At 38.0% G+C, this 26,853-nt stretch overlaps 1 protein-coding gene across 5 annotated transcripts in view; it reads right to left on the bottom strand.

The window, feature by feature from the left end:
* The window catches only part of fmnl2a (formin-like 2a), an 84,672-nt gene that overhangs the window by 13,508 nt on the left and 44,311 nt on the right, over positions 1-26,853 (bottom strand). For 4 of the 5 annotated variants that reach the window (XM_065273111.2, XM_065273110.2, XM_065273108.2 and 1 more), the window contains exons 5-18: positions 20,094-20,177; positions 15,775-15,927; positions 10,579-10,687; positions 10,145-10,221; positions 9,638-9,731; positions 9,483-9,557; positions 8,700-8,810; positions 7,490-7,639; positions 6,822-6,923; positions 6,018-6,342; positions 5,481-5,651; positions 2,016-2,140; positions 557-759; positions 66-300 (exon numbers count right to left, since the gene is read on the bottom strand). In XM_065273111.2, the coding sequence (XP_065129183.1) occupies positions 66-300; positions 557-759; positions 2,016-2,140; positions 5,481-5,651; positions 6,018-6,342; positions 6,822-6,923; positions 7,490-7,639; positions 8,700-8,810; positions 9,483-9,557; positions 9,638-9,731; positions 10,145-10,221; positions 10,579-10,687; positions 15,775-15,927; positions 20,094-20,177 (2,014 nt within the window). The remainder of the gene's footprint in view (positions 1-65; positions 301-556; positions 760-2,015; positions 2,141-5,480; positions 5,652-6,017; positions 6,343-6,821; positions 6,924-7,489; positions 7,640-8,699; positions 8,811-9,482; positions 9,558-9,637; positions 9,732-10,144; positions 10,222-10,578; positions 10,688-15,774; positions 15,928-20,093; positions 20,178-26,853) is intronic. The other variant, XM_065273109.2, reaches the window with a different exon arrangement.

Here is a 26,853-nt window from a genome sequence, read left to right as displayed (position 1 = left end):
TGAATATTCTCTATTAGAAACATCTATCATTGTTGTTTTCTTAAATGTGTGTTACTGTTATTTACCGGAGTGAGCATCTGGACACTCTCTGCGAAATTCCCCACGAATGTCATGATGGTCATTTTCTGCATGAGGCGCTCTATCTTGCTGAACTGGATCATGAAACGATCCTCGTCTGTCAGGTTCTCCAGAGGTTTGCGATCTTTCTCATACTGCCGCAGAATCTTGACCTCTGCTTCTGTTGGGATGAACCTCATCAGGCACTCTACAAAATCCACCGGCAACGTCCGCAGGTCAAATCTGATCCATAAACAAAATCAAAACTAAATTCAGCTCCAGTTAAAAAAAGACAATGTTCACACAGCGGCAGAAAACAGATAAACCAGCGGGGATGGGAGAATAAAATGTACATGCTTGTGTGTAGTCATTTGTGAAATTGCACTCTTGTACATCCACACAAACAAAAATGCTTTTGCTTATTTAAAAAGATTATGATTGTTTTCTACAAGTGCAACTTTAGTGTTCTAGTGAAGACTGTGTTTCTGTTGTAATTTACATTTGAATGGCTCGGCAGATCTCCTCTGAAGTCTTGCCCACTTTTCTCAGTGTGATGGCCAGGTTTTTAGACCTGTTGGTATCCAATAGTGAGACTTTATTTGGTCCTTTCTGAGAGGTCTTCTGTTTGCTTGAGGTGATGTCTATGGCTGGTCCCTGTGCTTTTGTCTTAAACATCTCTTCAAACTCGTCCACATTCAGATCCTGAACAGAAAGACAATAAATCCACCATTCACCAACCAATACTGCAGATGCATCTGTATGCATATCCTACTGTAAAACATTAACAACCCCCCTGGTGCAAATAGATATAGAGAGAAGAATAAACTTATTAAAACTGGACTGAAATGCAATCATGGCCAAACATTTAAAAGGTCTGCTGTAAAAACAGTGTAAAAATGTGTTATTCAACACAAATGTACCAACGCTATCCCTACTGAAAAATCCAGCAAAGACTAGCATAAGCTGGTAGTTGGTTTTAGCTGATTTAAGGTGACAGTAGTTGGTCTAAGCTGGTCCTCTCAGCCTGGGAAAGCTGGTCAAAGCTTGTGGGTCAGCGGGTCCTCCAGCCTGAACAACAAAGTCTAGCTAGTCCATCTTAAAAAGTGACCAAACACAGCTAGACCAGCTTAAAAAGTGACCAAACACAGCTAGACCAGCTTAAAAAGTGACCAAAACACGGCTACACCAGCAATACCAGCTTAAACCAAGCTGGGAGACCAGCTAAAACCAGCTTATGCTGGTCTTAGCTGGATTTTTCAGTAGGGATCTCATGGCATTTTGTACTTATTTTATAATGTGGCTGATTCATATCAATTTCTACATTTTTTTTTTAAATTTGCTTTTGCCCCTGTGACGTTGGGGTTAGGGGTGGGGTTTCATTATTGTTTTTAATGAAATGTGTCTCATTTTTTATAAGACTCTTATCTTTAGGTTCAGTAATTTCACTTTAATGGCACTGAAAAGTTATTAGTCAGTAATTTAAATGCCGTATTGTCACAAATGTCACTTTCATTGCTATTAACAAATTTGTCTTTTGCTGCAAAACCCTTTAAGTACATACAAACACTTCCACTCTCAACTGTGCTTTCTGAATAAAGGTAAAAGGCTCAAAAATTCTGTCAATATCCTAATATATTTGCGAAACCTCCTTTAACAGGTAAAAAACACTTTCAGCTTAACAATTACAATCCGAAATATGCAGGCTGTGATTCATCTAATTCTAATTCTGTATTCTCAAAAGTATTTGAAAGATTGTTGTGGCATTTAACTGATTCTGACAACAAACTGCCATTTTTGAGTGGCCTAAGGCCAGGATTAAGCAGATTTGAAGTGACAGTATTCAACGAGCGTACAGTACATGCCAAAAGCATTCGGTTAATATCATTATTTCATTTTGATTGTGGTGGCGTTTTTGCATCTGAGCTTTTCAGCTTCACAGGGAAATAACGTAAACTCACCTCCAGTATTCTTTCATCATCAATCTCATTGAACACAGTGCCATTGATCTGGTTGGGTTTCAGCGCCACCCAATTAAACACTGGCATACGGAACTTGGTCTTGATGGGCTTCTTAATCTTTACAGCTACACGACACATAAAGACATTGGTTAGAGATGTTCGTACAAACACAACATACACTGTGATTTGTGAACAGAACACACAGATGTGATTTATCTGAATACATCCAGTGCACGTGAAGATATGTGAGGAGAAACATCCTGCATTAAAACAGATATACAGTAAAAATATCCCCACTTTTTCACCTTGACAACAATGAATGCAAATGGGGTCTAATGCTATCAATTGATTTTTAATTTCTTATAGGAATGTTCTTTCCTAAGACATTTTAAAGAAAGGATGTGATCAATGATCTATGAAATGAGCAATATCCACACTTATTGCAGCTCGAGCTTGTACCCTGTGAGGATGTGACTCAAATGGCGTCTCAATACGAGAATGAGTCATGTGTTGGGTTTCCTATCTTATACTGAACACATCCAACACCATTAAGTAATAACATTGCTCTGCAAACACAAACGTGTTTAGGCCTGATCAAAATTTTGCAATAATCTCTTTTCAAAGGTGAAAATAAGGGTGCTTGGTATTCAGTTCAGCTGGATGTAAGCAGAGGATTATGGGTAATATCTGTGATAAAGTGATACTGGACCATGCAAAGAGTGTGGCCAGTGAATTAAACTGTGCGCGTGTGAAACTGCATTCCTGAATTTACGCAACTCTTTATCTGACAATCGGTCGCCTGTAACAGCACGTCAAACTGTTTCTGCATGCAAACACAACTCAATCAAACACATGCTCACATAGATGTAGATATGGAATTTTTTTGTGCTGCTTTCTTGTTGTTTACATTCATGATTTAAGTATAAAAAGGCCAATATAATGATGAATGTGTTTATTAGCAATTTATACATTTATAATGGTCCCAAAAAGAATTTGAGCTCCTTAACAACATTTGTATAAATGCTTTGCATTAATAACAAAGTATTTATTTAAGAGTTATTAAAGGGTGCTTGTAAGATTGCAAAGCATAGGCCATGGTTGGGTTAAATATGGACAAACTCAACTATTGGGTTCTAAATAAACCTATGCTGGGTTGTTTCAACCCATGGTAGGGTACACAACAACCTAAGATACGTTTATGTACAACCCAACTTGTTTGGGACCACTGTAGATTCACAAAATTTTACTTCAAAGCTCTCAGTGAATTCTCTTTCAATTACCAGAGATCTCATGTACTGGATTTTACATTTTTGTTGATTTTGGAGCTCAGCAGTTTTTAACAACCTGGTGCCGAATTGCACAGTAGATCTGGAGCCGATGTGAATTGTAATTTTGTTTTCCATGAGGTTTCAGTTCATGGAGTGTGGAAACAGGGATTTTGCCTGCCGTGTACTGTAGAAATAAGAGCTTACATTTCATGTGGTATCATAGGTTGGCATTAGTGTCCTGTTATTTGCTGAACTCTGTTAAACGAGGTCTAAATAATGTTCCTCTTTGGTTTTTAAATGCTAAGGAAAAGTCCTGCTACACAGAATTCAATGTCATGCTTGGCTTCAAGAGAAACATCCAACATCATCTGAAACGGGACACCAGAGACGCTGTCAGGTCTGATTACAGAGGAACTGAGTGAGTTGACTTAAGAGACCAAAAATACCATGACCACACAAAAGACACAAAGCAAACACAACACAAGACGTTTTAAACCTACAGTACAGTTTGATGGGTCCTTCTTTGGTGGCACAACAGGTATAGCAGAAATAACCAGAGAGAAAAAGGTGGTTAGGAACATACGAAACAAAATATATGATTTAAAAATCTGACTGGCCTTTTCCACTAAGTTACACTAGACTGTGTCTTTAAATATGAATTACTTCATAACAAACTGAGAATTTATGAATCATAGTGAATATGATTGGAAAGAAACCCTATTAACCAATAAATGTGGATTAAAACAAACCTCAGATCATTTTTATTGGTTAAAGAAGCAAATAAAAGATGACTGGTCTGAACAAACTGTGCCCTGGATAATGGAGACACAGTTTGTGCAAACCCAGCTTAAGAAATTTAAGGTGGTAATTTACTGTTTTCTACATAAAATCATCCTACATAAAGTAAATAACTTTCTGTGTTATATATAACTTTGATTTTTTTATATTAACTAAGTAAGGTCATGTCAAAGATTTAAATCAATTATTAAAATGTAATCATCATTACATGTAGATTATGACACTTTAGCTTGGATTTCACAGATAGGGTCACAATTTCTTACTGAAACCAGCATTGCATAAACAAAACCCTATAATGATTGAAAAGAGTGTATAAACATTATTATGAAATACGGAGCCACTCTGATTTGAGAAAAAGAAAGAACTGTTGGATAATAATAATTGAAGAGCTCAAATGCAAAACCCCCGAAGTGCGACTAACATGTTTTCTTGTAAATGAGCAATTTTATCTTAAAGGGATAGTTCACTCATAAATGAAAACTCTGTCATAATTTTCTACTCCTCATGTTGTACTAAACATGTATGAATTTCTTTTATCTGATGAACACAGAAGAAGATATTTTGATAAAAGATGGATGGCACACAGTTGATGGTACCCATTGACTTCCATTGTTTAAAACAACACGAGGATGAGAAAATGATGATTGAATTTTTATTTTGGAATCTGCCAACAAATCAGTATTTCTGAATGGTCTGAGGCTGGGATTAAACATATTTGAAGCAAAAGTTTTTGATGAACATATAATACGTGCCGAGAGCATTTGGTACATATCATCATCTCATTTTTCATGGAGTTGGCATTTAGAGGCTTTTGCATCTGAGCAAAACACAGTTTTTATAATATAATAATTAAGAGACTACTCTCACACAAATTAATAACTTATTTAAACTTCTAAAAAAAAATCATTTGTAGCATCAACAAACATAAAACAAAAAATTAAGTTCCAGTTCAAAGCTTTTCATCTTAACCTAAAATCTTATCTCATTAAATCTAGGGTAAAAAGTGCTTGCATTCTCAGTCAGTCAGTCAGTCAGTCAAAAAATCTTTTGTTTAAACTGAGATGAAACACGCTACAAGTTATCTGCTCACAATCACACAGCTGAGATTTTGACTCTTCAGAATACCGTCATTGATTCTGTTTAGCCTGTTCAGACATTAGACCTGTTACAGGAAACTAACCATGCAGCTTATCAGCCAACTCACGCAGGACACAGTATTACAACAAATAAAAAGACCCACAGTCATTCTGAACTGATGCATGAACCTCAAAGAAAAAATTTGAATCTGGTCTTCCGGTGATGTCATTGTTTTGGTTTACTGTAAAATCTTTTAAGGATGTGATAAAAACATTTTAGGACTGTTATTGTCATGTCTTTGGTGTTAAGTAGGTGCTTTTACCTGACAGCCCTGAGTTCATGATGACGGTGGGTGAACCGCAGCCGGGAAGTGGTGGAGCCATGGGAGGTGGAGGTGGAGGCATAGGGGCAGATATATCCATCGCAGGCCCTGGAAGAGGAGGGGGCGGAGGTGGTGGAGGAGGTGCAGGGACAGCATACGGGCCATTTACTACTGGAAAAAATTAAAACGAGAAATACAAAATGAGAGATTTCCTATAAAAGAAAAATGTTTCACAGTTCATATGTCCTTTTCATGCAGTGACGTCGCATCCTCAGATCCAAGATGGGCATCTTCCCGCAATGAAAACATCCTCGAACACCGCCTCAGCGTGCTAAAAGAACAAGCACGTGAGGCAACGATTGTGACGTGAAAACTGGGTGAGTGACCAACTAAAAGGCAACATTGGTTCTCGTGTGTCTTGTGGGGTAATTTTTGGTTGAACTATGCCTTTAAATTTAGACTGATTGTTAAAACTTTATAGTAATAGGTATTGTCTTTGGTGTAGATGGGCATTATAAATCAAGGCTAATCACTCACCTGTTTCTGGCATAGGAGGAGGGGGTGGTGGAGGTGCAGGCATGGGTATGTCATGTGCTGTCCCATTAGCCACACCTCCATGAAAGACCATCCCCGCACTAGGCATTCCAGCCACAACTTCTGAAACGGCCAGATGGTTTCCCTGCGGTAGGGACGTCAGAATGGCTATGTCCCCATCGCCTTTCTTTTGGATTTTAATGGTTCCTTGTTTTTCCAGCTCGTGGATCTTCTTCTCCAGGTTGCACTGCCTCTGAATGGCCTCATCTTTCTCCTTTACCATCCGACGCAGGGTGTGCACCTGAGAGCTGGCATCTTTATACACTTCCTGTGTCCACCATAGAGCAGGAGGGTTTGAAATAAAGCAAAAGTAAAAGTACATTCAATGATAAACAACAACTTTTGAGACTAAAATTTGGGACATTTCTACAACTGAACCCTGGTTTGTGTGATATCACTCTTTTCTAACAATAAACTATTAAATTTGACATTAAATTAGACTAAAAACCTTGGTTAAATGTTAAATACCAATAAAATGAAAATACACCAGAATGTGCAAAATGATGTTTTAATTGTGACCGAAAAGATTTACTTACCAAAAAAGGGTCTAAAGAACATGAAATGCATGCATTTGTTGTTTAAGTGAGAATGAACAGTACATTCAGATGTTTGTTATCACAATATAAACCCCTTCAGGGTGATATGACATTGAATATGTAATTTCTGTCTTATTACACAGCTACTGAGAGTGATGTGTATAGAGTTCAAACAGAGTAAGGGGAATAAGTGATGTAAGGGATCTTTTACCCGAACTGAATCCAGTTCTTTATTCTTCTGCATTAGCTGTTTCTCAAGCTCAACAATCTTTGCCATTGCTTCATTCTCTGTGTCTTGTAACTTCTCTGTCAACTAGAAACGCACATCAGCAAGAAACAAGATTTCAGCAAATGAGATGTGTAGAACACCACAACAAAACAAAGTATACAGTATATTTAAAGACATAAAGATCACAGACAAATAAACAAAACTGAATACATTACAGCATCACAAATATTTAATGAAAAATCCTATATCAAGATCAAGACAAACAGATGGTGTGCAGGACACTATAAATGCAATGATGCATAGAGGAAAAATCACTTTATGTTAACAAGCAGATGTTCTCCTGTGACAAAAGGTCAAAGTCATATTAAGGCCATTAGCTGACTATGTTTAATTATAAGGTGATTTGGCTGGTCTCTGTTGCTTATGCAGATGAGAACATACTGTAAAGATTCAAAAGAGGTTGGATGAAGGTTTGTAGGTCACTGCTTAGGTGAATGAACAAACATTAAGGAATAAATAACAAGCTCATGTGGATGCTCATGTGTCATATTGTTCAATGTATTAAAACTGACTCATGTTAAAGATGTTTTGTTATTATTAATATAAACTATTATTTATAAATGTGTTATTCTTTTTTGGCTTTTACTAACATGAGACATGTTCTCCTCCAGTTCCTCTACTCTCTCCAGCGCTGCGTTCTTGGTCTCTGCGTCTTCTAACAGAGCCCCCACATCAAACACATTATCCAGGTATGCTTGAATCTGCACATGAAGTTTATCACTTTCTGTGTGCTTCAGTTTCTAGAAAGAGATAGAGAAAGACGTACAAAACAAAACTCTGAGACGTTGTCAAACAATGCAAAACTCCCCATTATACTAAAACTGCTGTATTCTAGCTTCATGCAATATGTGTTCACATTACAATCCTGACATACCTCTTTATTATCATTTTTAAAATTCTTAACATCATCTCTTATACCTTAAATCGCCAGTTGTATATTAACTCTGTTGTTTAGCATTATTTATACCAGCCCTTACGAAAATTAACTATGGTTTTATTGTGGTAAAAGTGTAGTAACCATGGTTTTTTGGTGTATTGATTACTATCAGCAAAACCATGGTTTTACTACACCAACCATGTTTTTGTTTTGTTTAAACTGTAGTAAAACCATGGCTAATTTTCGTAAGGGAGGGTTCTGGTGAAAGCTTTATTCTGATTGGCTTAGAAACGTTCAATGGGTGTTGATTCTTTTTTGGTAAACCGCACACCTCACCTGTCTTTAAAACAGGAACAAGAGCAATTTTTGTGGTAACTATTGTATAAGCGGAATAATTGACTCCAGTCCTTTGAATTATGTAAGGAATAATTGACAACGGGCCAAGGTGCAATGCAGCACGACGCGAAGCGGAGTGTGCATTATTTTCAAATAACTCAAAGGACCGGAGTCAATTATTCCTCTTATACCACGGTTACCACAAACATTGCTCTGGTGCCTTTTTGGCCAACATTTGTCAAGTTAGGTGTGCGATTATCAGAAATTAATGCATACCCACAGAACATTTCTCAGCCAATCAGAATAAAGCATTCAACAGACCCGTGGTATAATTAAAAATAATGCACACCTGCGGTGTAGCGGCACTCCTCTTCGCATCGTGCCGCATTACCACCTTTGGTGTGCATTATTTTCTTAGAATTCAACGGCCCGTCGTCAATTATTCCTTACTTGTATACATGTACAGAAGTAAGTTAGACATATAGAAACACACAGACAATAGAGAGACACTAGTCCAGTATGAGCATTTAGTCTAAACTAATTGATACATAACATTAGTTACAGAAATATTTAACATGTTTACTTACATCCAAATATTCATCCAGGCCCAGTTTTGTAAAGTCGTACTGTAAGTGCACTCTAAAATTCATGTCTTCCACAGAATGAACCACAATGTTTATGAACTGCATACAGGCGACCTGGTATACAAAATATATACATTTACATTAATGCATTGGCAAATGTTTCACAATCTGGGGCACATAACATATTGTATGGCAAATGCAATTTTTTTCCTTTTTAAATGTTCAGTGAACGAAGGTTCTTAACCTTCTGTCATCTACTTATTTCTATAAGGTTTGTGAAAAACTTTTCCTCTTTAATAAAGTTCATATATATAGAGGGGTGGTTTCACAGACAGAGATTATCTTAAGCCAGGACTAGGTCTTAGTTTAATTAGGAAATATAACTAGTTTGAACAAGCATGCTTTACTATTACTTAAAACATTACTTGTGTGCATTTTGAGGCAAAACAAAGGGCACTGATGTATTTTAAGATATGTCAGTGCAAGTTGTCTTAAATTTATTTTAGTCTAGGACTAGTCTAATCCCTGTCCAGGAAACCGCCCCACTATTTACATGTAAGTCATTTTTTCCAATAAGCGGTTTGATATTATGATTATGTTTCTCAGTTTAAGCACACAAACACTGGTCTTTGCATTAACTTATAGGATGTAACAAAGTTAAATGCATTGTTTACCATATAAAATGTGTTTATTCACATTAATAAAAAACACACTTGATCTTTCATAATTCAGTATTTATAGTAAGTTTCTCTTAAATCTCATTGGCTGTCCTGACTCAACACATACCATGAAGTCAATGTTATTATCTTCATTCTTGAAATGCTCCATGAGTCTCTCAAACCGCTGATTTTCTAAACAAACCTGTAAAGCAATATAAAGTTTACACAGTGAGAAGATAAATACAGTACTGTACACTGGTAAAATATGTTTTTAGTACACACCTCTTGAAAATGATCAAAGGCAGACAGAATGATCTCATGACCTCCTCGAACCAAACACACAGCAGCCAGCAGCTCAAGAACCAGAGCTTTAGTCCTGCACCAGAATGAGCAGCACCACACACGTTAGATATTTAACAATATTGTAATCCAGACCATCCAATCACTTTACAAAATGTAAAAGGCAGATTGGATCATGTAAGCCAATATTACACTTTTTTATGTAATAAATGCTGTAGAAGTACAATGCAACCCTACCACACATACATAATCCCACAAAGAGAGAGAGAGAGAGAGAGAGAGAGAGAGAGAGAGAGAGAGAGAGAGAGAGAGAGAGAGAGAGAGAGAGACATTATGGGGTCTTTTGTTGTAGTTTCTGTATTTATGACCCAGCTAGTCACGGCATAAATTAATGAAGGAATTCTGGGAAAGCTTATTAGAGTACTTCTCTCCCCTTCTCTCTCTCTCTTTGCTCACACGATCACATACACATTCATCTCAGTTGGTTACCTGGGATTCTTATTGTTTAGACTTAGTGCAATTTCATTCACAGCATGTGGGTGAGACATTACCAAGTTGAAGCCATACTGAAAAAAAACGAGAGAGATCTCATTAGTAAACATAGCATGCTTTTTAAGATTTATTAACTGAACATAAAACATGAGCTATCTTTACAGACCAAACCGCATTTCACTAATTGTATTTATGGTTGTGTGGGTTTCAGGTCGCTCCAGCTACTGAGCATGCTCAGAGGTTCACTGTGCCCCCCTCACAGACAACCATCAGTCTTTAATGATTGACGTTTGGCCTTTACTACTGAGAGGCGGGACTTTCATCTGTTCATGACTGTATCGAGTGTATAACTTTCCACATTCATAGTATTAGAACTGTGGCATCTTGTTAATATCTAAAATCTTTGATGTGTGTGCGTATATAAATTGTACCTGGTAGTTCATGATGGCTCGTAGGCACATGATACAGACATGAACGTCATCTTTCTTACAAACTAATCTTGAATTCTTCAACGTTCTCCTGCTGGGTAATGTATTAGACCTAAAGAACAAACACAGAAATACAGACATTTACAAATTACCACACCGTCTACCAACAAAATGCCAAAAATATAGAAGTGTTATATTTAAATTCTTTCAAACATGGATGTCTTGTTTAGTAAGGGATGATGATGACACCCATGAAATAATTGACAGCATGGTCGAATTCAAAACAAAAAGAAAACCTCTAGTTTATGTCAGTATCAATGATTATAGTGCTGAATTTAGCAGTACATGTGTGATTGAGGACTGCTGTGTGTGATCGGAGGAGTTGTATTGTTATCGAGCTGTTATAGTGCCCTGTGCACACATATCACCTCCAACAACACAACAACAGCATCATTGACATGCATACCAACCATCAGAACCCAGCCAAAGGTTTTTTATGTGTGAGGACAGAGAGGGAACACACACAAAACAAAGAGTGCAAACACACAAACACAAACAGGTACAAACATACACATTCTGTTAACAAACACTGATAAACATGGGCTAAATAACAAACATATGTACACAAACATGTACACAGAGCAGTGTAAACAGTGCACACAGAAGACAGGCTAGAGGAGGTTTACACACGCAAACAAACACTACAGACACAGTTATTTATCATTATTAACCCTTAGCTTAACCCTAAAGCATTAATTCAGTAAAATAATATGAAATGCTCTTTTATTTCCAATAACAGAATTAAAAACTATGAAATACTGACCAAGATTTCTAGAGGCATACAGTATTTACAGTTTTTTTCGATTGCTAAACGACAGTGAGCACAACTGGAGCTACATGTGCAAAACTCTAACTACAGTCTGCAATACCAAAAGTCACATGAGCACAACTCTACACACATGGCTCAAAACACCTCCGTGCAGCCAAACACTAAACACAACCCTCACTGAGATAACACACACTGTCACTCAGAACACACTGAGAGGAAAAACACTAACATCAAACACCAATACACAAAATACAAACTTTATATCTTTACAGTTTTAACAATTTCAGTGATGTCACACCAAGTAATGTTTTCTTTAAAGAATGATTTATTTATTGATTTATCACATTATTTTTTTTAGAACATCATAATTTTTTAAGGTAAATGAAAATTAGCAGTTTGCTTCAGTTGTCTGTAGTAATTTACGGAATTACAGTAATGAGAAAAAAAGGTAGAAACTTAAAGTACATGAAAGGTAATATTATATATAAATGAAATACATATATGAAATTGAAATTTATATTTATATGAAATTGCAATCAGCAGTGTTTGAAAGGCACAAGGCTGAAATCTTTACTGTTTTGAATGTGTGGTTCACAGTTTTGACAGCAGTGTGTTAGCATTTGAACAAAGTGCTGTAAATCCACAGTGTTGTGCAGGTTGTGGTTAAAGTCATGGGATAAGTGTGTAAAGTTTTGAAAACTGTGTTCAAGCAATGAAAAATGATCTAGAGTTTGGTCCACATGAACTGCTGCTGTGCAGACTGTAGTTAGAGTTTTGCACATGTGACTCCAGTTGTGCCCACTGTCGTTTAGCAATCGAAAAAAACTGTAATACTGTATTTTATTTCAAAATAAACTATCTAAAACTTATACATTCTCCACTGTCGCTCTTAAGGTAAGCAGTACTAAGCACTGTAGAGGTTGCCACATATAAAAGTAATATTATCATTTCATAAAATACATAGCTGGAAGCGTCAACTTCAAAAAGAACCTGTTTAAGCCTGTGTGCTGTGAGCTTTTAAAAACACCTGACAGATACAGAACAAGTTATGAATATTGTGTTCAACAAAAGCACATTCATTCATCCGGTTATACAGTATGACACAGACATTAATCACAAACCCGTGCATGCACAAACACACTTTAGTACTCCATGATTCAGAAACACAGAAAGATCTTATAGATTTGTTTGAAGAAGGTGGAATTGTATGACTGGGTTGAAAGAGTTATTATAAAGTAAACACATTTTATTGTGAAGAAACCACATGAGTGAAATTCAGTGGAAGTCAGTGGAAACATGAGTGTGAAAATGTGTTTGTATGTGTGAAGTCTGAATGAGTTTTCAGCATTGAACACAAAGCCTTCCTTAAGGCTCTGTGTGTGTGTGTGTGTGTGTGTGTGTGTGTGTGTGTGTGTGTGTGTGTGTGTGTGTGTGTGTGTGTGTACCTGGTAATTATCACCAATTGTCCCCACAAAGATAGGAATACCAGTGTTTTTGTGACCTTGTGGGGACATTTTGATGTCCCCATGAGGAAACAAGCTTATAAATCAAACAAGATGATGTTTATTGAAAATCTAAGGTACAAGAAAGGTTTTTGTGATGGTTGGGGTTAGGGAATGGGGCAGGTAAGGGGAATAGAATATACAGTTTGTATGGTATAAAATGCATTACGTCTATGGAATGTCCCCACAAAACATGGAAACCAGAATGTGTGTGTGTGCGTGTGTGTCTGTGTCATACCCAGCACATCTTGTGACGCTACTGAAATATCTACTGGTTCAGTACTAAAAAAGGCTGTGACTCACTACATATTTGAGAATTATGGACAGCAGTTTTAAAACTAGATTGAATAAGTAATTTTATCCTCACTAAAATGTTTTTAGACTGATTTTGATATAAATAAGAAATCCTTCTGAAAAGTGCTTACAATAATATAAACTCAACGTTAGACTCCAGTCATATCAGTAGCCTAATGAAACCGGTTAAAGTCTGTGTAAAGTCCAATATTAAATGTGTTCTCAGTTACACCACAGAAAAATGTGTCAATACCCACCAAGACAAACTTGAATGATTAAAAAGCCAAATAAATAAAATAAGTTATCAAAATCTTGGAAAAACAGGCAGGATTATCTGCTACGATTAATATTGGGTGCGTGTCTGCTGCCTGCGCATAAACCACACCCACTCGCAGAAAATCTGCCAGTTTCTCTTAACATTCAAACACTGCTACAACCTGAATGGATGCTCGTGTTTGTGTTAGAGGCGGGGCCATGCTCGGTGGCTCCAGTGTGTCATCAAGCCACTGTTTTAGCCCCACCCAAATAATCCTAAACACGTGATGTGGATAAACAGTTTAACGGTGTAACTCCACAATTCAGTACTACATAGTTAAAAGTCTGCGTAACATGTTTCAGCAATACATTTATAATGTGTTTAGAAACAATTCTCTAAAATGACTTTACACAGACTTTAATGGATTATTTCACCTAAGTGACATAATCATCAGAAATCATATGAACAGGTAAATATCAATCATCTCTGTTACCCTGAATACATTAACTTATGGAAGTGATGGCTATGTACTGTGATTCTACAGTAATACTGGTACCCAAAACCTTGTGCTTCTGTTTTTACTTATACAGAATACAAAATAATCTCAAAACTCTGAGATAAACATTAGCAGTAAACACAGCAGACATACCCTCGTTTCTGTGAACACTTTGGACATTGTGCCACTGCCCGTATCCTTCAGAAGGCCATTGAGAAGTTTGAGAATGATTTAAATATTAAGTTTACTAAAATATACTACAAGACTCAAGCCTACTGTAATGCTTACTAGGAGCAGAAAGAAACACAGAATCAAAACAAGTGTACGTGGAAAAAACCTCTAAACAATGGAGCATAAAATAAACAATACTGGCTATGAGGAGATACAGGAAAATAAAGGGGCGATCAGGAACAGGAAGGTCAATTGTGTGTTTCTTCTATCTAACAGATAACAGAACGTGCCTTGTGTTGCAGATGGGAACACACAACAGCAAACTGCAGACAGAGCAACAACTTCATTAGTTTTTACAGATTCAGACACACGCATTTCAAATATTACAATATGACTAAACTTTTATCAGTTGGTTTACAGGATTATGTAACAATGTAATGTCAAATATGTTTCAAATGATGTTTACTCAATGTCCACTATATATAAATTAAAATGTTTTGCTTGGGTGCGATACTGTAAGCTTGTCTTATCATCAAACACACTCTATAGTAATTAAGCCTGGGTCAGATCACCATGTACTGTAAGGGCGTTTCCATTGTAAAAGACAAATCTCAGGGGTGGATCTCCACTTTCAGCCTGCATGGCATCTAAAGGCAAGTTCACAGTACACAATAGTAAGGCCAGATTAGGCCCATATCAAAGCCAAATCTGTGATCATTGTAGTTAGTAGTATGAGCCAGTCAATGACGTGATCAGAGTCAAGCAGTCACAGACGATGTAATACTTTAAAACCTGTTTGATTTTATCGTCTTGGTGTGCAGTACATGCCATCACAATGCAGATAGTATGAAATGTATGTGAGGAAACATTTTAGCGTGTTGGCTGGTATTAGCTGGTTTTAGAGGTAGTTTAAGCTGGTGGGTCAGCTGGTCTTCCAGCATGACCAACTAAGGCCAGCTATAAAGTGTCCAAAACTCCTCTTAAGACCAGCTTAGGCTGGGTTTAGCTGGATTTTTTAGTAGGGTTGTAGTTTATTCACCTTGTTGAAGTTGTGTTGTGTAGCATGCATGTTACTATGACAAGAAGATGACAGATGCAGACAGGGATTCCTATATTAAATCTCATATGATGTTTATGTCTCAGTTATTCTCTGCTTTTACAGAAATACAGAAACAAGATATATGAGTCAGCAGTTAGCCAGCCAGACAAACACATCAACTCTGTTCCACTTTTGGTTGTGTGCACCCTTTCCTAAGTCATTTAAAGACTTACAGACCTCATGACTATAAAAGAGCCTTTCACAAATCACATGAGATAAGTACTCATTCCCTGCAGTCAGACACACACTAAGCTGAATGGCACAAAGCATGGCAAAGTTGGTCCCCCGGGACATGAAATAGAAATATAAGAATTCATATTGTATTTGTCTAATCTAAATATTTTAACTTAAAACTATAGTTTTAATACTTTTGAACCATAATGTAAAAACCATGAAGCCACACTCTCTCGCTAATCTTAAAGTATTGCAGTACCCTTGTTTGCCAGTAGGTGCCCCCCAAGCACAAACGCCACTTATGATGAAACAACTGACCTGCGTGACTTGTTTACAACACTTATAACAACAAAGGTTTGTATTTATGCATGAGCACACCTTAGAGTTGAATGTCTGCTAGCTCTGGAGATGCTTCCTGTAACAGGTGATTGAAGGCTGTTTCCTTTATGGAGATCTTCAATGGATCGACTCCACGGTTTTGATTTATCCATGACGTTTTCTGTGCTGTTCTCAGAACTGTCACCATCATATCTGTGAAACACACAGAACAGAACCTCGGGGTGAGCACAAAGAGCAGCACAAATGCATTATATGAATAATTGTTACCCTTGAAAAAGTTTGGTCAATAGAGCTAAAATACACAATGTAGTAACTGAGTAATTATACAAAACAAAATAGATTTCATTTATGTATTCAAAGTATTCTCACTACACTCCTCCTTCTTGCAAGTTGTGGGCAGTATAGCCATTAGAGTGTGCATGCATGTATCTGTACTCCTAATTTAAATATAAGACCATTCGTGGTACTTTACAGATGCAGATTTTTGGGTACTTTACAGATGCTCATTTTTTGGGTACTTGACAGATGCTAATTTTTAAATACTATGATTTGAGACACAAAAATTTCAAACTAGGATAAGTGGAACAGACAACAAGCGAATTGGGCTAAAGTGGAGCACACCTAAATCAGCTTGTAGTGGTCTTCATGGTTTCTTGAAAACTACACTGTAAAAAACATATTGTGAAATTCACAGTAATTACCTGGCAGCAATTGACAAGTAACTTACTGTGCTTTTTTCTAAAGTAAGTTACTTGTCAATTGCTGCCAGGTAATTACTGTGAATTTCACAATATTTTTATTAAACTATGTGAGTAGCGCTGTGTGGCGCGACAGGGATTTGAGCAACTTCCTGAGTCACAGCTGGGCGGCGCGGACAGGCGCCACCTGGGGGCGCCGGTGTGCGTATACTCATAGAAAACAATGTGTTTGATTTTTTTTAGAACGGCGCTGCGCGGCTGGTGTGCGATCCCCTTTAGGCCCATGTTATAGTCGTGCGTAAGGTCAACGTGTAGCTAAGCCATAGGTTATCCGTAGCCTGAGCATAGCTCTGTGTAGCCTGACGTGCACCTCTACAAAATTTTGACAGCGCGTCAGTTCTACACGAACCAAAAGCGCTGTGATTGGTCAACTAAAACCCCTCCCGTCCGGTGAGAAAACTGCGTCATAGGTTTTTCCGTTTGCGACCCTATGAACAAAGATGGAGTGATTTAACTCAAACTGCAACAAAAGTCGTTGGCTATTTACAGTGCTAAGTCTTAGGTCACCATCCTACCATTAGATTTGTTGTTTTTGCAATTGTATAGTGATTAGGGTGACCATACCTGCCATTCTTCCCGGACGGGTCCTGGCCAGGATTTCGGGTTCGTCTACCGAAAGTCGTATTTGTCGACCGCATACGTCATAAAAGATTATTATTATTATTATTACAGAAAAGCAACCGTTACATTTTAAGGTAAGAATAATACTACGATTGCATGTCTTATGTTTTAACTGAATGGTGTATGCAGTCAACAAATACGACTTCCGGAAGACGCACAGAAATCCTGGCCAGGATGCGTCCGGGAAGAATGCCACGTATGGTCACCCTAACAGTGATCATTACGGCCCGAGCACACCGGGCTGTGAGGAACCATTGTTCTTCAAGGAGTTATTATTATTATTCTCCGAATTCAGCAGTTTTTGTAATTTCCAGGCGTCATACTTTAATGAACTTCTCCTACAGTTTTCGTCGGATCATCTTCATATTTGGTGAGTGTCATCATAAGGCCTTTGTGATGCTAAATTGCGAATTATTTGACTCTACGTAAAAATTTGTGACGGTTCTGGCCCGACAAATTTTGATGTTTTGTCATGAAACAGGAAGTTGCTGGAACTCAGGCATACAATGTCTGATCTGTCCCAAACTTCACATGATTGCTAAGAGTCCTGACCTGAACACATCTACATTCCAATTTTCATTTATAGTCATAGTGCAACCAGCTGGCAACCTGAAGGGGCATGTTTCAGCGCCGCTTTCAAATATTCAACAAAGCAGCCCTTGGACGTGTTTAACGTACATGTACAAATTTCGGTATGCTCATGTATTATTACAAGCCCTACAAAAAAGTATCTTGGAGTATTGCCCTAAACCAAACAGGAAGTCAGCTATTTTGAATTATTTCCCAGATTTAGGCTCAGTTTTTATCATTTCCAGCAGTCATACTTTAAATAACTCCTCATACAGTTTTCCTCGGATCTTCATCGTATTTGGCGAGTCTCATCTTAAGGCCTTTGTGTCTGTTCTGGCCAGCCAAAGTTTGATATTTCGCTATGAAACAGGTTGCTGGAACTCAGGCATACAGTGTCCGATCTGTCCCAACTACAAATGATTGCTAAGAGTCCTGACCTGAGCACATCTACATGTCAATAGTCACTAATGGTTATAGCGCCACCAGCTGGCAACAGGAAGTGATATGTTTACAATGATTATGCAATGTCGGATTTGTCCCAAACTTCACATGAATGACAAGAGTCCTGGACTGAACACATCTACATGCCATTAGTCAATTGAGGTTATAGCGCCACTAGCTGGCAACAGGAAGTGACATTTTTACAATGATTATGCAATGTCTGATCTGTCCCAAACTTTACATGATTGATAAGAGTCCTGGACTGAACACATCAACATGCCATTAGTCACTTGTGGTTATAGTGCCACCAGCTGGCTACAGGAAGTGACATATTTACAATGATTATGCAATTTCCGATCTGTCCTAGACTGGACACATCTACAAGCCAATAGTCACTTACGGTCATAGCACCACCAGCTGGCAACAGGAAGTGACATGTTTACAATGATTATGCAATGTCCCATCTGTCCCAAACTTTTCATAATTGACAAGAGTCCTGGACTGAACACATCTACATGCCAATAGTCACTTATGGCCATAGCGTCACCTGCTGGCACCGAGAAGTGACATGTTTTACACTGATTTTTCAATGTCAGATCTGCCCTACATTTCACATGATCAATAAGAGTCCTGGACTGAACACATCTACGTGCCAATATTTACATATAGTCTCTCTCGCTCGCTCGCTTGCCCGCCCGCCCGCTCGCTCGCTCACTCACTCACTCACTCACTCACCCACTCACTCACCCACTCACTCACTCACTCACTCACTCACTCACTCTCACAATCACTCACTCACTCCCTCACTCACTCACTCACTCACTCACCCACTCACTCACTCACTCACTCAACCACCCACCCACCCACACTCACTCACTATCTCACTCACTCACTCACTCACCCACTCACTCACTCACTCACTCTCACAATCACTCACTCACTCACTCCCTCACTCACTCACTCACTCTCTCTCACAATCACTCTCTCTCTCTCATGCTATCTTATACGATGCTACCTCGCTGTCATTTGTAATTAGCAATAGGAAATGTGGCAGATTATATTACACTTTTAAATGGTTCACCTATGTTTACATGCTTAAATGCCTATTTATTACTGTTCGCTTTAATTCTTATGCCACTGCGTGGCGGTGTCATGTGTGCGAGGGCCCTTCCATCACTGCTTGCAGTTTTAATATATAATTATTTCTCTGTGTCTTTATTAGAATACAACCTGAAAGTACAGGGAATGTGTATGTAGTATTAAAAACAGTATAAAAGTATAAGTAAAAATATTTAGGGTAAACCCCCCTTCCACTTGAGAAATAGCCTACCAGCGGCCTGCATGTGTGTTTGCCTGTCGACTCGGACGACGACGCAGAAGTATATGAAAACCGACGCGTAGCCTATGCCGTCTTGGTTATGCCGTCTTTTGTACGCCATAGGACGTACACACAACTACACTATAATGAGCCAGTCAGTTTACCAGATGACTCTAAAATAAAAAAGACTAAATTAAAATAAAATAATTACTTAATTATTTGTGTTTAATAGTGTGCTTTTCACAATTTAAAATATAAAGAATTTTAGCATATTTTTAAGTTATTTTAATTTCTGTTAAAACATTTAAATGGAAGTAAGATCATAAATAATGTCTTTTGATGGGCTCATGCAGTAAGATATTTTGTGGTGTACTCTTTTCCACAGAACACATACTTGATGACATGATTTCTTATCAGGTTGTAAATAGAAGCCGTAAATGGAATCTTGTGACCTGATCCGATCACACACACACACACACACACACACACACACACACACACACACACACACACACACACACACACACACACACACACACACACACACACACACACACACACACACACACACACACACACACACAGGTTCAGCAGCAGTCGGGTCAAAGAACTCTTTGTGTTCATGTTCTCTGCAATTGTGGCTGACTTACGTGACTGCATACTGAGCAAACGAAAGATACTCCACCAATACATCCAAACCCTTGTTCTCCTCATTCAGAAACTCCCGTACCCACCTAAACAGAGATAGAGAGAGCAAATGATAGAAAAAGCAGAAATGAAATAAAATTTAAAAATATCACACTCTAAATGTTTAAATAAAATATGGACAAACCCAAAGTTTAAATTAACCCATGGTCGGTTGTTGTAAGGTTGATGTTTTTTGGGGGGTATACATATAAAACACCTATATAACATAATTGTTTATTAGGTTTTATATGATATACTGTATATGTCATACGTTGTGGTGTATGTCAATCATTAGTTTGTGGCGGATGTGACGCACTACATTTATGTGGCCTTCAGAGGAACCAGCTTAAACGTCCACTAAAAACACTTTGACACCAGTAGTTCATGGTAAAAATTATTTTGCATATGTCATGCTTTGATATTTCTGTTATCTAGTAGTATACAATAAAAAACTAAAATGCACAACTGCACCTGCAGTCCTTAAACAGGGCAAAAACAATCACAGTCTTGGTGTGTCCCAGCATTCAGAAACTGATTTGCTTTACGGACACAAACATTAAATATGCATCATGGAACATAATCTTAGAAATGTCAGTAGTTTACAAAAAGCTGCTTCAACGCAGTTCACTGAAAGCAAAGGTAGCTGGATATCTCCCTAAAAGGAGAGCGATGAGAGATACATCAAAGGCACAGCAGAGACATCCCAGAATACAGCTCCGCATGAACACACACTGACAAAGACCTCAAGAATCACAAAGATGATCAAAAGTTGCTTTCACCTTTTTTGTGAAGTGAAAAGTAGGTCAACACCTGAGAACTTTACCACTGTGATAAGATCTGAGAAAAATGACTTATGATGATTTTTCTTTGTTCGTTATCCTTTTTATCCATAACAACAAAATATTTATCTGAAGAATATTAAAAATCAGTCATATTAATAAACTGTTTCAACTCATGCAAGTAAACTTATTTACATGCTATGATGAAACTATGAAATATCTGACTAGTTTTTATAGGTCAATGAATGATGTCTGCCATAATGAAAAGTAGCAATCCTTTACAAACTTTAAAGCATATGGCAAATTCTTTGAATAATCTTTGAATGACAAGCGTGTGCACCCAATGAAGTGACCACTCAAGTGTACAATATCATTTTTTAAAGGGGAAGGGCCAATAATCATGATAGGAGAGCACATGGTATCGAAAACAAACAAGAGTCATGTGCTTCCACAATAAACATAGGACAAAAGAGCACATAGCAAACAAAGCCATGTGCTCCAACAAGAAAAGAAACACAACAAAGGCCAGGATAAAACCAGGGCCGGCGTCAAGGGGGGGCATTCGCGGGCAGTGCCCCCCCGAACAGGTTGTTGTGCCCCCCCTAAAAAAGTTTTTTATTACTTTAATATATATCAATAATAATTAAAACAAATTAAACATTGAATGTTTCATGACTTGTAATGTAATTAAATGAGGAAAATATAGTTGATATATGTTTTCTTTAATTAAAATAGACCAGTTTCTCTGATTGGATGTATTGCCGCGTCTCACCCGTCTTACGTCTTTAGCATATTTGTGACTTGATACTACAACGTGTTTTTTCGCGGCATTTTATGGATCGTGTAAAATATGGATATTAGAACATTTAGAACGAACCAGCACCGCCTGCTTCATCTTCATGCAAACACAGACTGGCTCAAACTCAGAGATTAGAGGTTGAGGTGGAATTTACAAATCTACAGGACACTGTTTTAAGGAAGTTTAATGTTCTTACACGCCGTCTTCAACTATTTCAAAGGTAAGTAAGCGTTGTTTTAAATTACGTAAGCTTAAATGTGAAGTGTGGCTATAGACCGTTAACTGCATTACGACGTGATTATGGTAAAGCGGCTATTTTAAAGCTAGGACGCGGTGTGCGCTGCGCTATGAAACCCATTCATTTGGCTTGCGTCGCGCGAGGGCGGTTTATTGTTGCGTCGAGAGCGCGAGCGCAGCGAAGCTCAGCTTGCGCTCGAGCCGCGGTCGAAGTTCAATAGTTTTGCGCATAGTTTGTGGTCTTTTGCACTTCATACGGGAAATGAGCTGACACTCTGTACCAGTTGTATGAGTGTGTGCTTGCTGTATTTGTTGTTTTAATGTCTTGTTTTTGCAAGTTATTGTTGCTATTGCGTGCCCCCCGTTGGAAGCCGAGTGCCCCCCTGTTAGTTATGGTCTGGCGCCGGCTCTGGATAAAACATTGATCACAAAAGACACAGAATATGGGTGTCAGGATTTGACAATGAACAAGAGAACCCAAGCGCAGACGATGTCGGGGAAAGTGAACACTGAACATTTATTAACATGAAACACAGAAAACAAAAACCCACGAGGGGGCAACTCAACATTAAACATGATATACAAAATACTAACATGACATACCAACTAGACTTTGATATAAAACAAGACTGAAATCAAACATGAACTCAACAAAGTACAACACATCGGTACACAATGAACCAATACAAGACAAGAGACAAGAGCAGATTAAATAGGGAAAAACTATACAAGATAACGAGGGCAACACAGGTGAATGGGATAAACTGATAATGAATAATTAACAAGGAGAACAAGGGGGCGGGGACTAGGAACGAGACACCAGAGGCACATGACCCAATATACAAGGCCATGAGCCTCCACATATAACATGAGGCTGTCAGAACCCTGCCATCATGATAAAACATAAATATAAAACAAGACTCGGTACTATGGTAGGATCCTTACAATGGCGGCGTGTAAACTAAGGCGACTTTGTTTTACATTGTTTCTGATGTTTCATCTGCATTATTTCCACGCTCAGCTTTGAGCACCCAGAGTTGAAACATTTTCAACTTTGGTTGATACACTGAGGTCATCAATGTCAGCCATCCAATTAGAGTGGAGGAGGGGCGGGACAAATAGCACAACAACCAACAGTTGTGTCACAATTCAAAGACTGCGACCTTCTAAGGACACAACCTCAGAAGACAAGGGCTGCGTTCAGCCCCAACAAAAAGTTGTATAACGTTCATTAAACAGAAATAGTGATGCGTTGAAAACCCTGTTGTGATGATGCAAGAGTTGCAACTATGGTAGCTGAGAAGGCCATTGTGTTCTCTTTTTAAATGTTTCTGGAGCCTGATGAATACATGTTTAATACTGTAAAATACACTCGATATTACAGTCACTGCACTAGCCGTCAAGAATGAAAGAAAACATTCCAACTTAAACCCAGTGGCAGCTCGTGACTGCTCAACCGAGGGGCGCTTATTCAAAAATATTGAATATTGCGTTTTCAAAATATTTGTTTGTTGCGTCATGTGAACCATGTGCATCATGTGTTTTGTCAAAATAAGTGCCTGCTGCACATGCGTCAAAACCGTTTATGATAAAAGAGACGCTCACATTCAAAAAATACATGCAAGACACTCCCTTATCAGTAAACTTTTATTACCAAGTGAGTATCTGGCAAACGCGAGTGTCTCTTTTATCATAAACCCTTTAGACGCGTGTCTGCAGCAGGCCCTTATTTTGACAAGCCCCATGATGCACACAGGAACTCTCAGAACACATATTTTGAAAAAAGTAACCACACACATGATGGGCTACATACATGTTGTGATGAACCTCGCATCAAGCGCCCTCGAAAAAAGAAGTCAACGACCGCCACTGCTTAAACCAATTGTGTGAGCTGTCTCTTTTGTACTGTATGGTTTATTTACATGTTTCTGCTGATTGGACTGCAGTTCTGACACACCCACCAAACAAGAGAAAACGTATCTTAAACCCTGTTGCACATCGGTGCACACCGTTTACAGGAAACATGTCGTTCAACCCAGAAACCGTAGCAAAACGTTGCGCACCGTTTTGAACTTGAACATGCCCCAGCACTCGGTTTGCAACCTCACAAGAAAACTGAAATTAAACGGTCTAGCCTTCGTAGGACCCCATAGTTGTGTCATCTTTTGCACGCGCCAAGCACTTCTGTCAGCAGGACACAGTGAAGACGTTTCTGACTCATTAAAATAAATATGGAACCAGAAAAATATAAATTTTATTTTAGAAAAATGACACTTTAATGTAGATTAAACTAACCAACAGTATATCAACATAATCAACCTTAGAAATATACACAAATTACACAGAATAATATTATTACAAAACATAACTTATAATACCAAAACAGTGACAAAAAACACTTTTATTTAATAAATAATTATTTGTTACATTTATACAGCGCTTTTCGCAGCACTCAAATCGCTTTACATATGAATGGGGGAATCTCCTCAACCACCACCAATGTGCAGCATCCACCTGGATTTTTGGTATTGCACCAGAACGCCCACCACACACCAGCTTAATATTAGTGGAGAGGAGACAGAGTGAAATAGCCAATTAGTAGATTTGGGGATGATTAGTAGGCCAATGGGCTAAATGACCACAGAGAGTCAGGACCTCGGTTTAATGTCTCATCCGAAAGACGGTGCTTTCTGACAGTATAGTGTCCCCGTCACTGTACTGGGGTGTTAGGACCCACACAGACCACAGGGTGAGCACCCCCTGCTGGTCTCACTAACACCTCTACCAGCAGCAACCTGGTTTTCCCAGGTGGTCTCCCATCCAAGTACTGACCAGGCTCAACGCAACTTAGCTTTAGTGGGCAAGCTGTCATGGGCTATAAAGGTCATCATATGGTTAATGATTAGCTAAAGAACCCAACACAAGTCTTGGCTATTTTATTTAACTCTTTCCCTGCCATTGAAGAGTTATGTCGTCAATAAAGAGAAAGCATTTTCCTGCCAATAACGCTTCCCTGAAGAGTTTTTACGATAATTTATAATTGTATAACTTTATTATTCATAAGGTGGCGCTCTTACCCAATTTATAAAAGACTGAAGTATCAACTAATTCAACAACATTGTAAACTCTGTGTATGTTTTGATTATCATTCTGAATCTGATCTCTAACAAAAGTCCTTCACAAAATTGCAATTATCTCAGCTTTTAGCTCAAAATTTTGTATTTTTGAAGAAACCTACCCATATTTGACACATGATAAAAAGAGAACAAATGAAAATATGATGAAACTTTCTTTTCCGTTTTGTTTGTTTGTTTGTTTGAAAACAGATGGTCTGTTCTTTCATTTGATATATTTGTATGTTTATTTATAGAAGAAAATTCTGAAAGACATTTTGTGACACTTTTGTGAAAATCTCAAAGGTTGGTGGGGAGTGAGTTATGGTAAGCCTTTTGTTATTTTTAACCAATTTAGTTGTCACCCAGTGAAGATCATGCACACTGTGGCAGCCCTGCACAATTTGAGATATTTATGTTCAGAACAGCTTTGTGTAATAAGTTATGTTGCAGTTTAACAACAAAAGCAGTAATGCTTGGTTAGGATTTGTGTTGCTATTTTGCTGTTTTGTGTCCATCCACCCGCTGTGAATAGGATAATACGGTTTTATCTCATATAGATTAGCTAGATAATTTCCGTAATCTAGTTTAGTACCATACGGCTGCTGAAATCTCAGTGCAGTAGGTCTGGCCTTCATAATCACTGGATTGTATTTGTCTGGTCTGGACTGGCCTTGAATAATGAAACTATAATAACATTCTTTTAGGACATGGCAAGGCAAGAGCTGTGTGTGTGTGTGTGTGTGTGTGTGTGTGTGTGTGTGTGTGTGTGTGTGTGTGTGTGTGTGTGTGTGTGTGTGTGTGTGTGTGTGTGTGTGTGTGTGTGTGTGTGTGTGTGTGTGTGTGTGTGTGTGTATGAGGGAGGGAGGGAGCGGGGTCTGGAACATCAAATCTTTCTATTTTCCTCTTGTGACCCTGACCTCACAAAGTTTCATCAGCCTTTTCACTTCCTGTCAATCACTTCAGTTCCCAGCATGCAACTGAATGTGTGGTTTTTAGCTTTTAAAGAATTTCAGAAATCTTAACTATCCATTTCCAGGGTGTAATCAGCTGTAGGGATGTAACGATACACTCAAAGCCACTAGAAAATATGTGAAGATTTAAGCCGGTTGAGATATTAAATGGATTGTGGTACATATTTTAAACAGCAGGGGTGCTGAAGCTGTCAGCTTGCTTTACAGGCGTGATAGCAGTGAGCAAACTGTCTTTTTTTTGTTGATTTGGGATTTTTTGGGATTTGTTGATTTGGGATTTGTTTTAAAACCTCAATTTAGTTTTGTTATTTGACAAGGTATGTCTATTGAAAAGAAATGTGCAGCATTTTGTCTGAAAACACAATAAAACCACACTTTTATACAATTTACATTTCTATTTGTTTAAAATCACAATTTGTAAAAAAAACAGTTTTGTGAATCATATCGCACCACAATTTAAGTGAATCGTTACATCACTAATTAGGTGTGAACATAATTCTGAACATATGCGACCCGTGCTGGCAAAATGTCAGTTTTGAGAAAAATTAAACGACTTTTTAAGGTTTTAATACAAAAAAGAACAAATTCAATACAAATGAAAACAATAATTTTTTTTTACATCAATCTTAAACTGGTGGTCTTCTTCCTCCGCTTAGTTTTTCAGTTTACAAATTCCGGCATCTAAATAAGGAAACGGCATGGCGTGAGCGCAACTGGCTTTAAAGGGGATGAGATCTGAGACTCTGATTGGTTTATTGCATGTTATGCCCAAAACACACCCATTACTCATTACGAGAATAAGAACAACCCTTTTAGACTCT

The sequence above is a fragment of the Paramisgurnus dabryanus genome, chromosome 15 (assembly GCF_030506205.2).
Source record: "Paramisgurnus dabryanus chromosome 15, PD_genome_1.1, whole genome shotgun sequence".
NCBI classification, from domain to species: domain Eukaryota; kingdom Metazoa; phylum Chordata; class Actinopteri; order Cypriniformes; family Cobitidae; genus Paramisgurnus; species Paramisgurnus dabryanus.
Note: the sequence above shows the minus strand (reverse complement) of the source record. Positions and strands in the feature narration are given on the sequence as shown.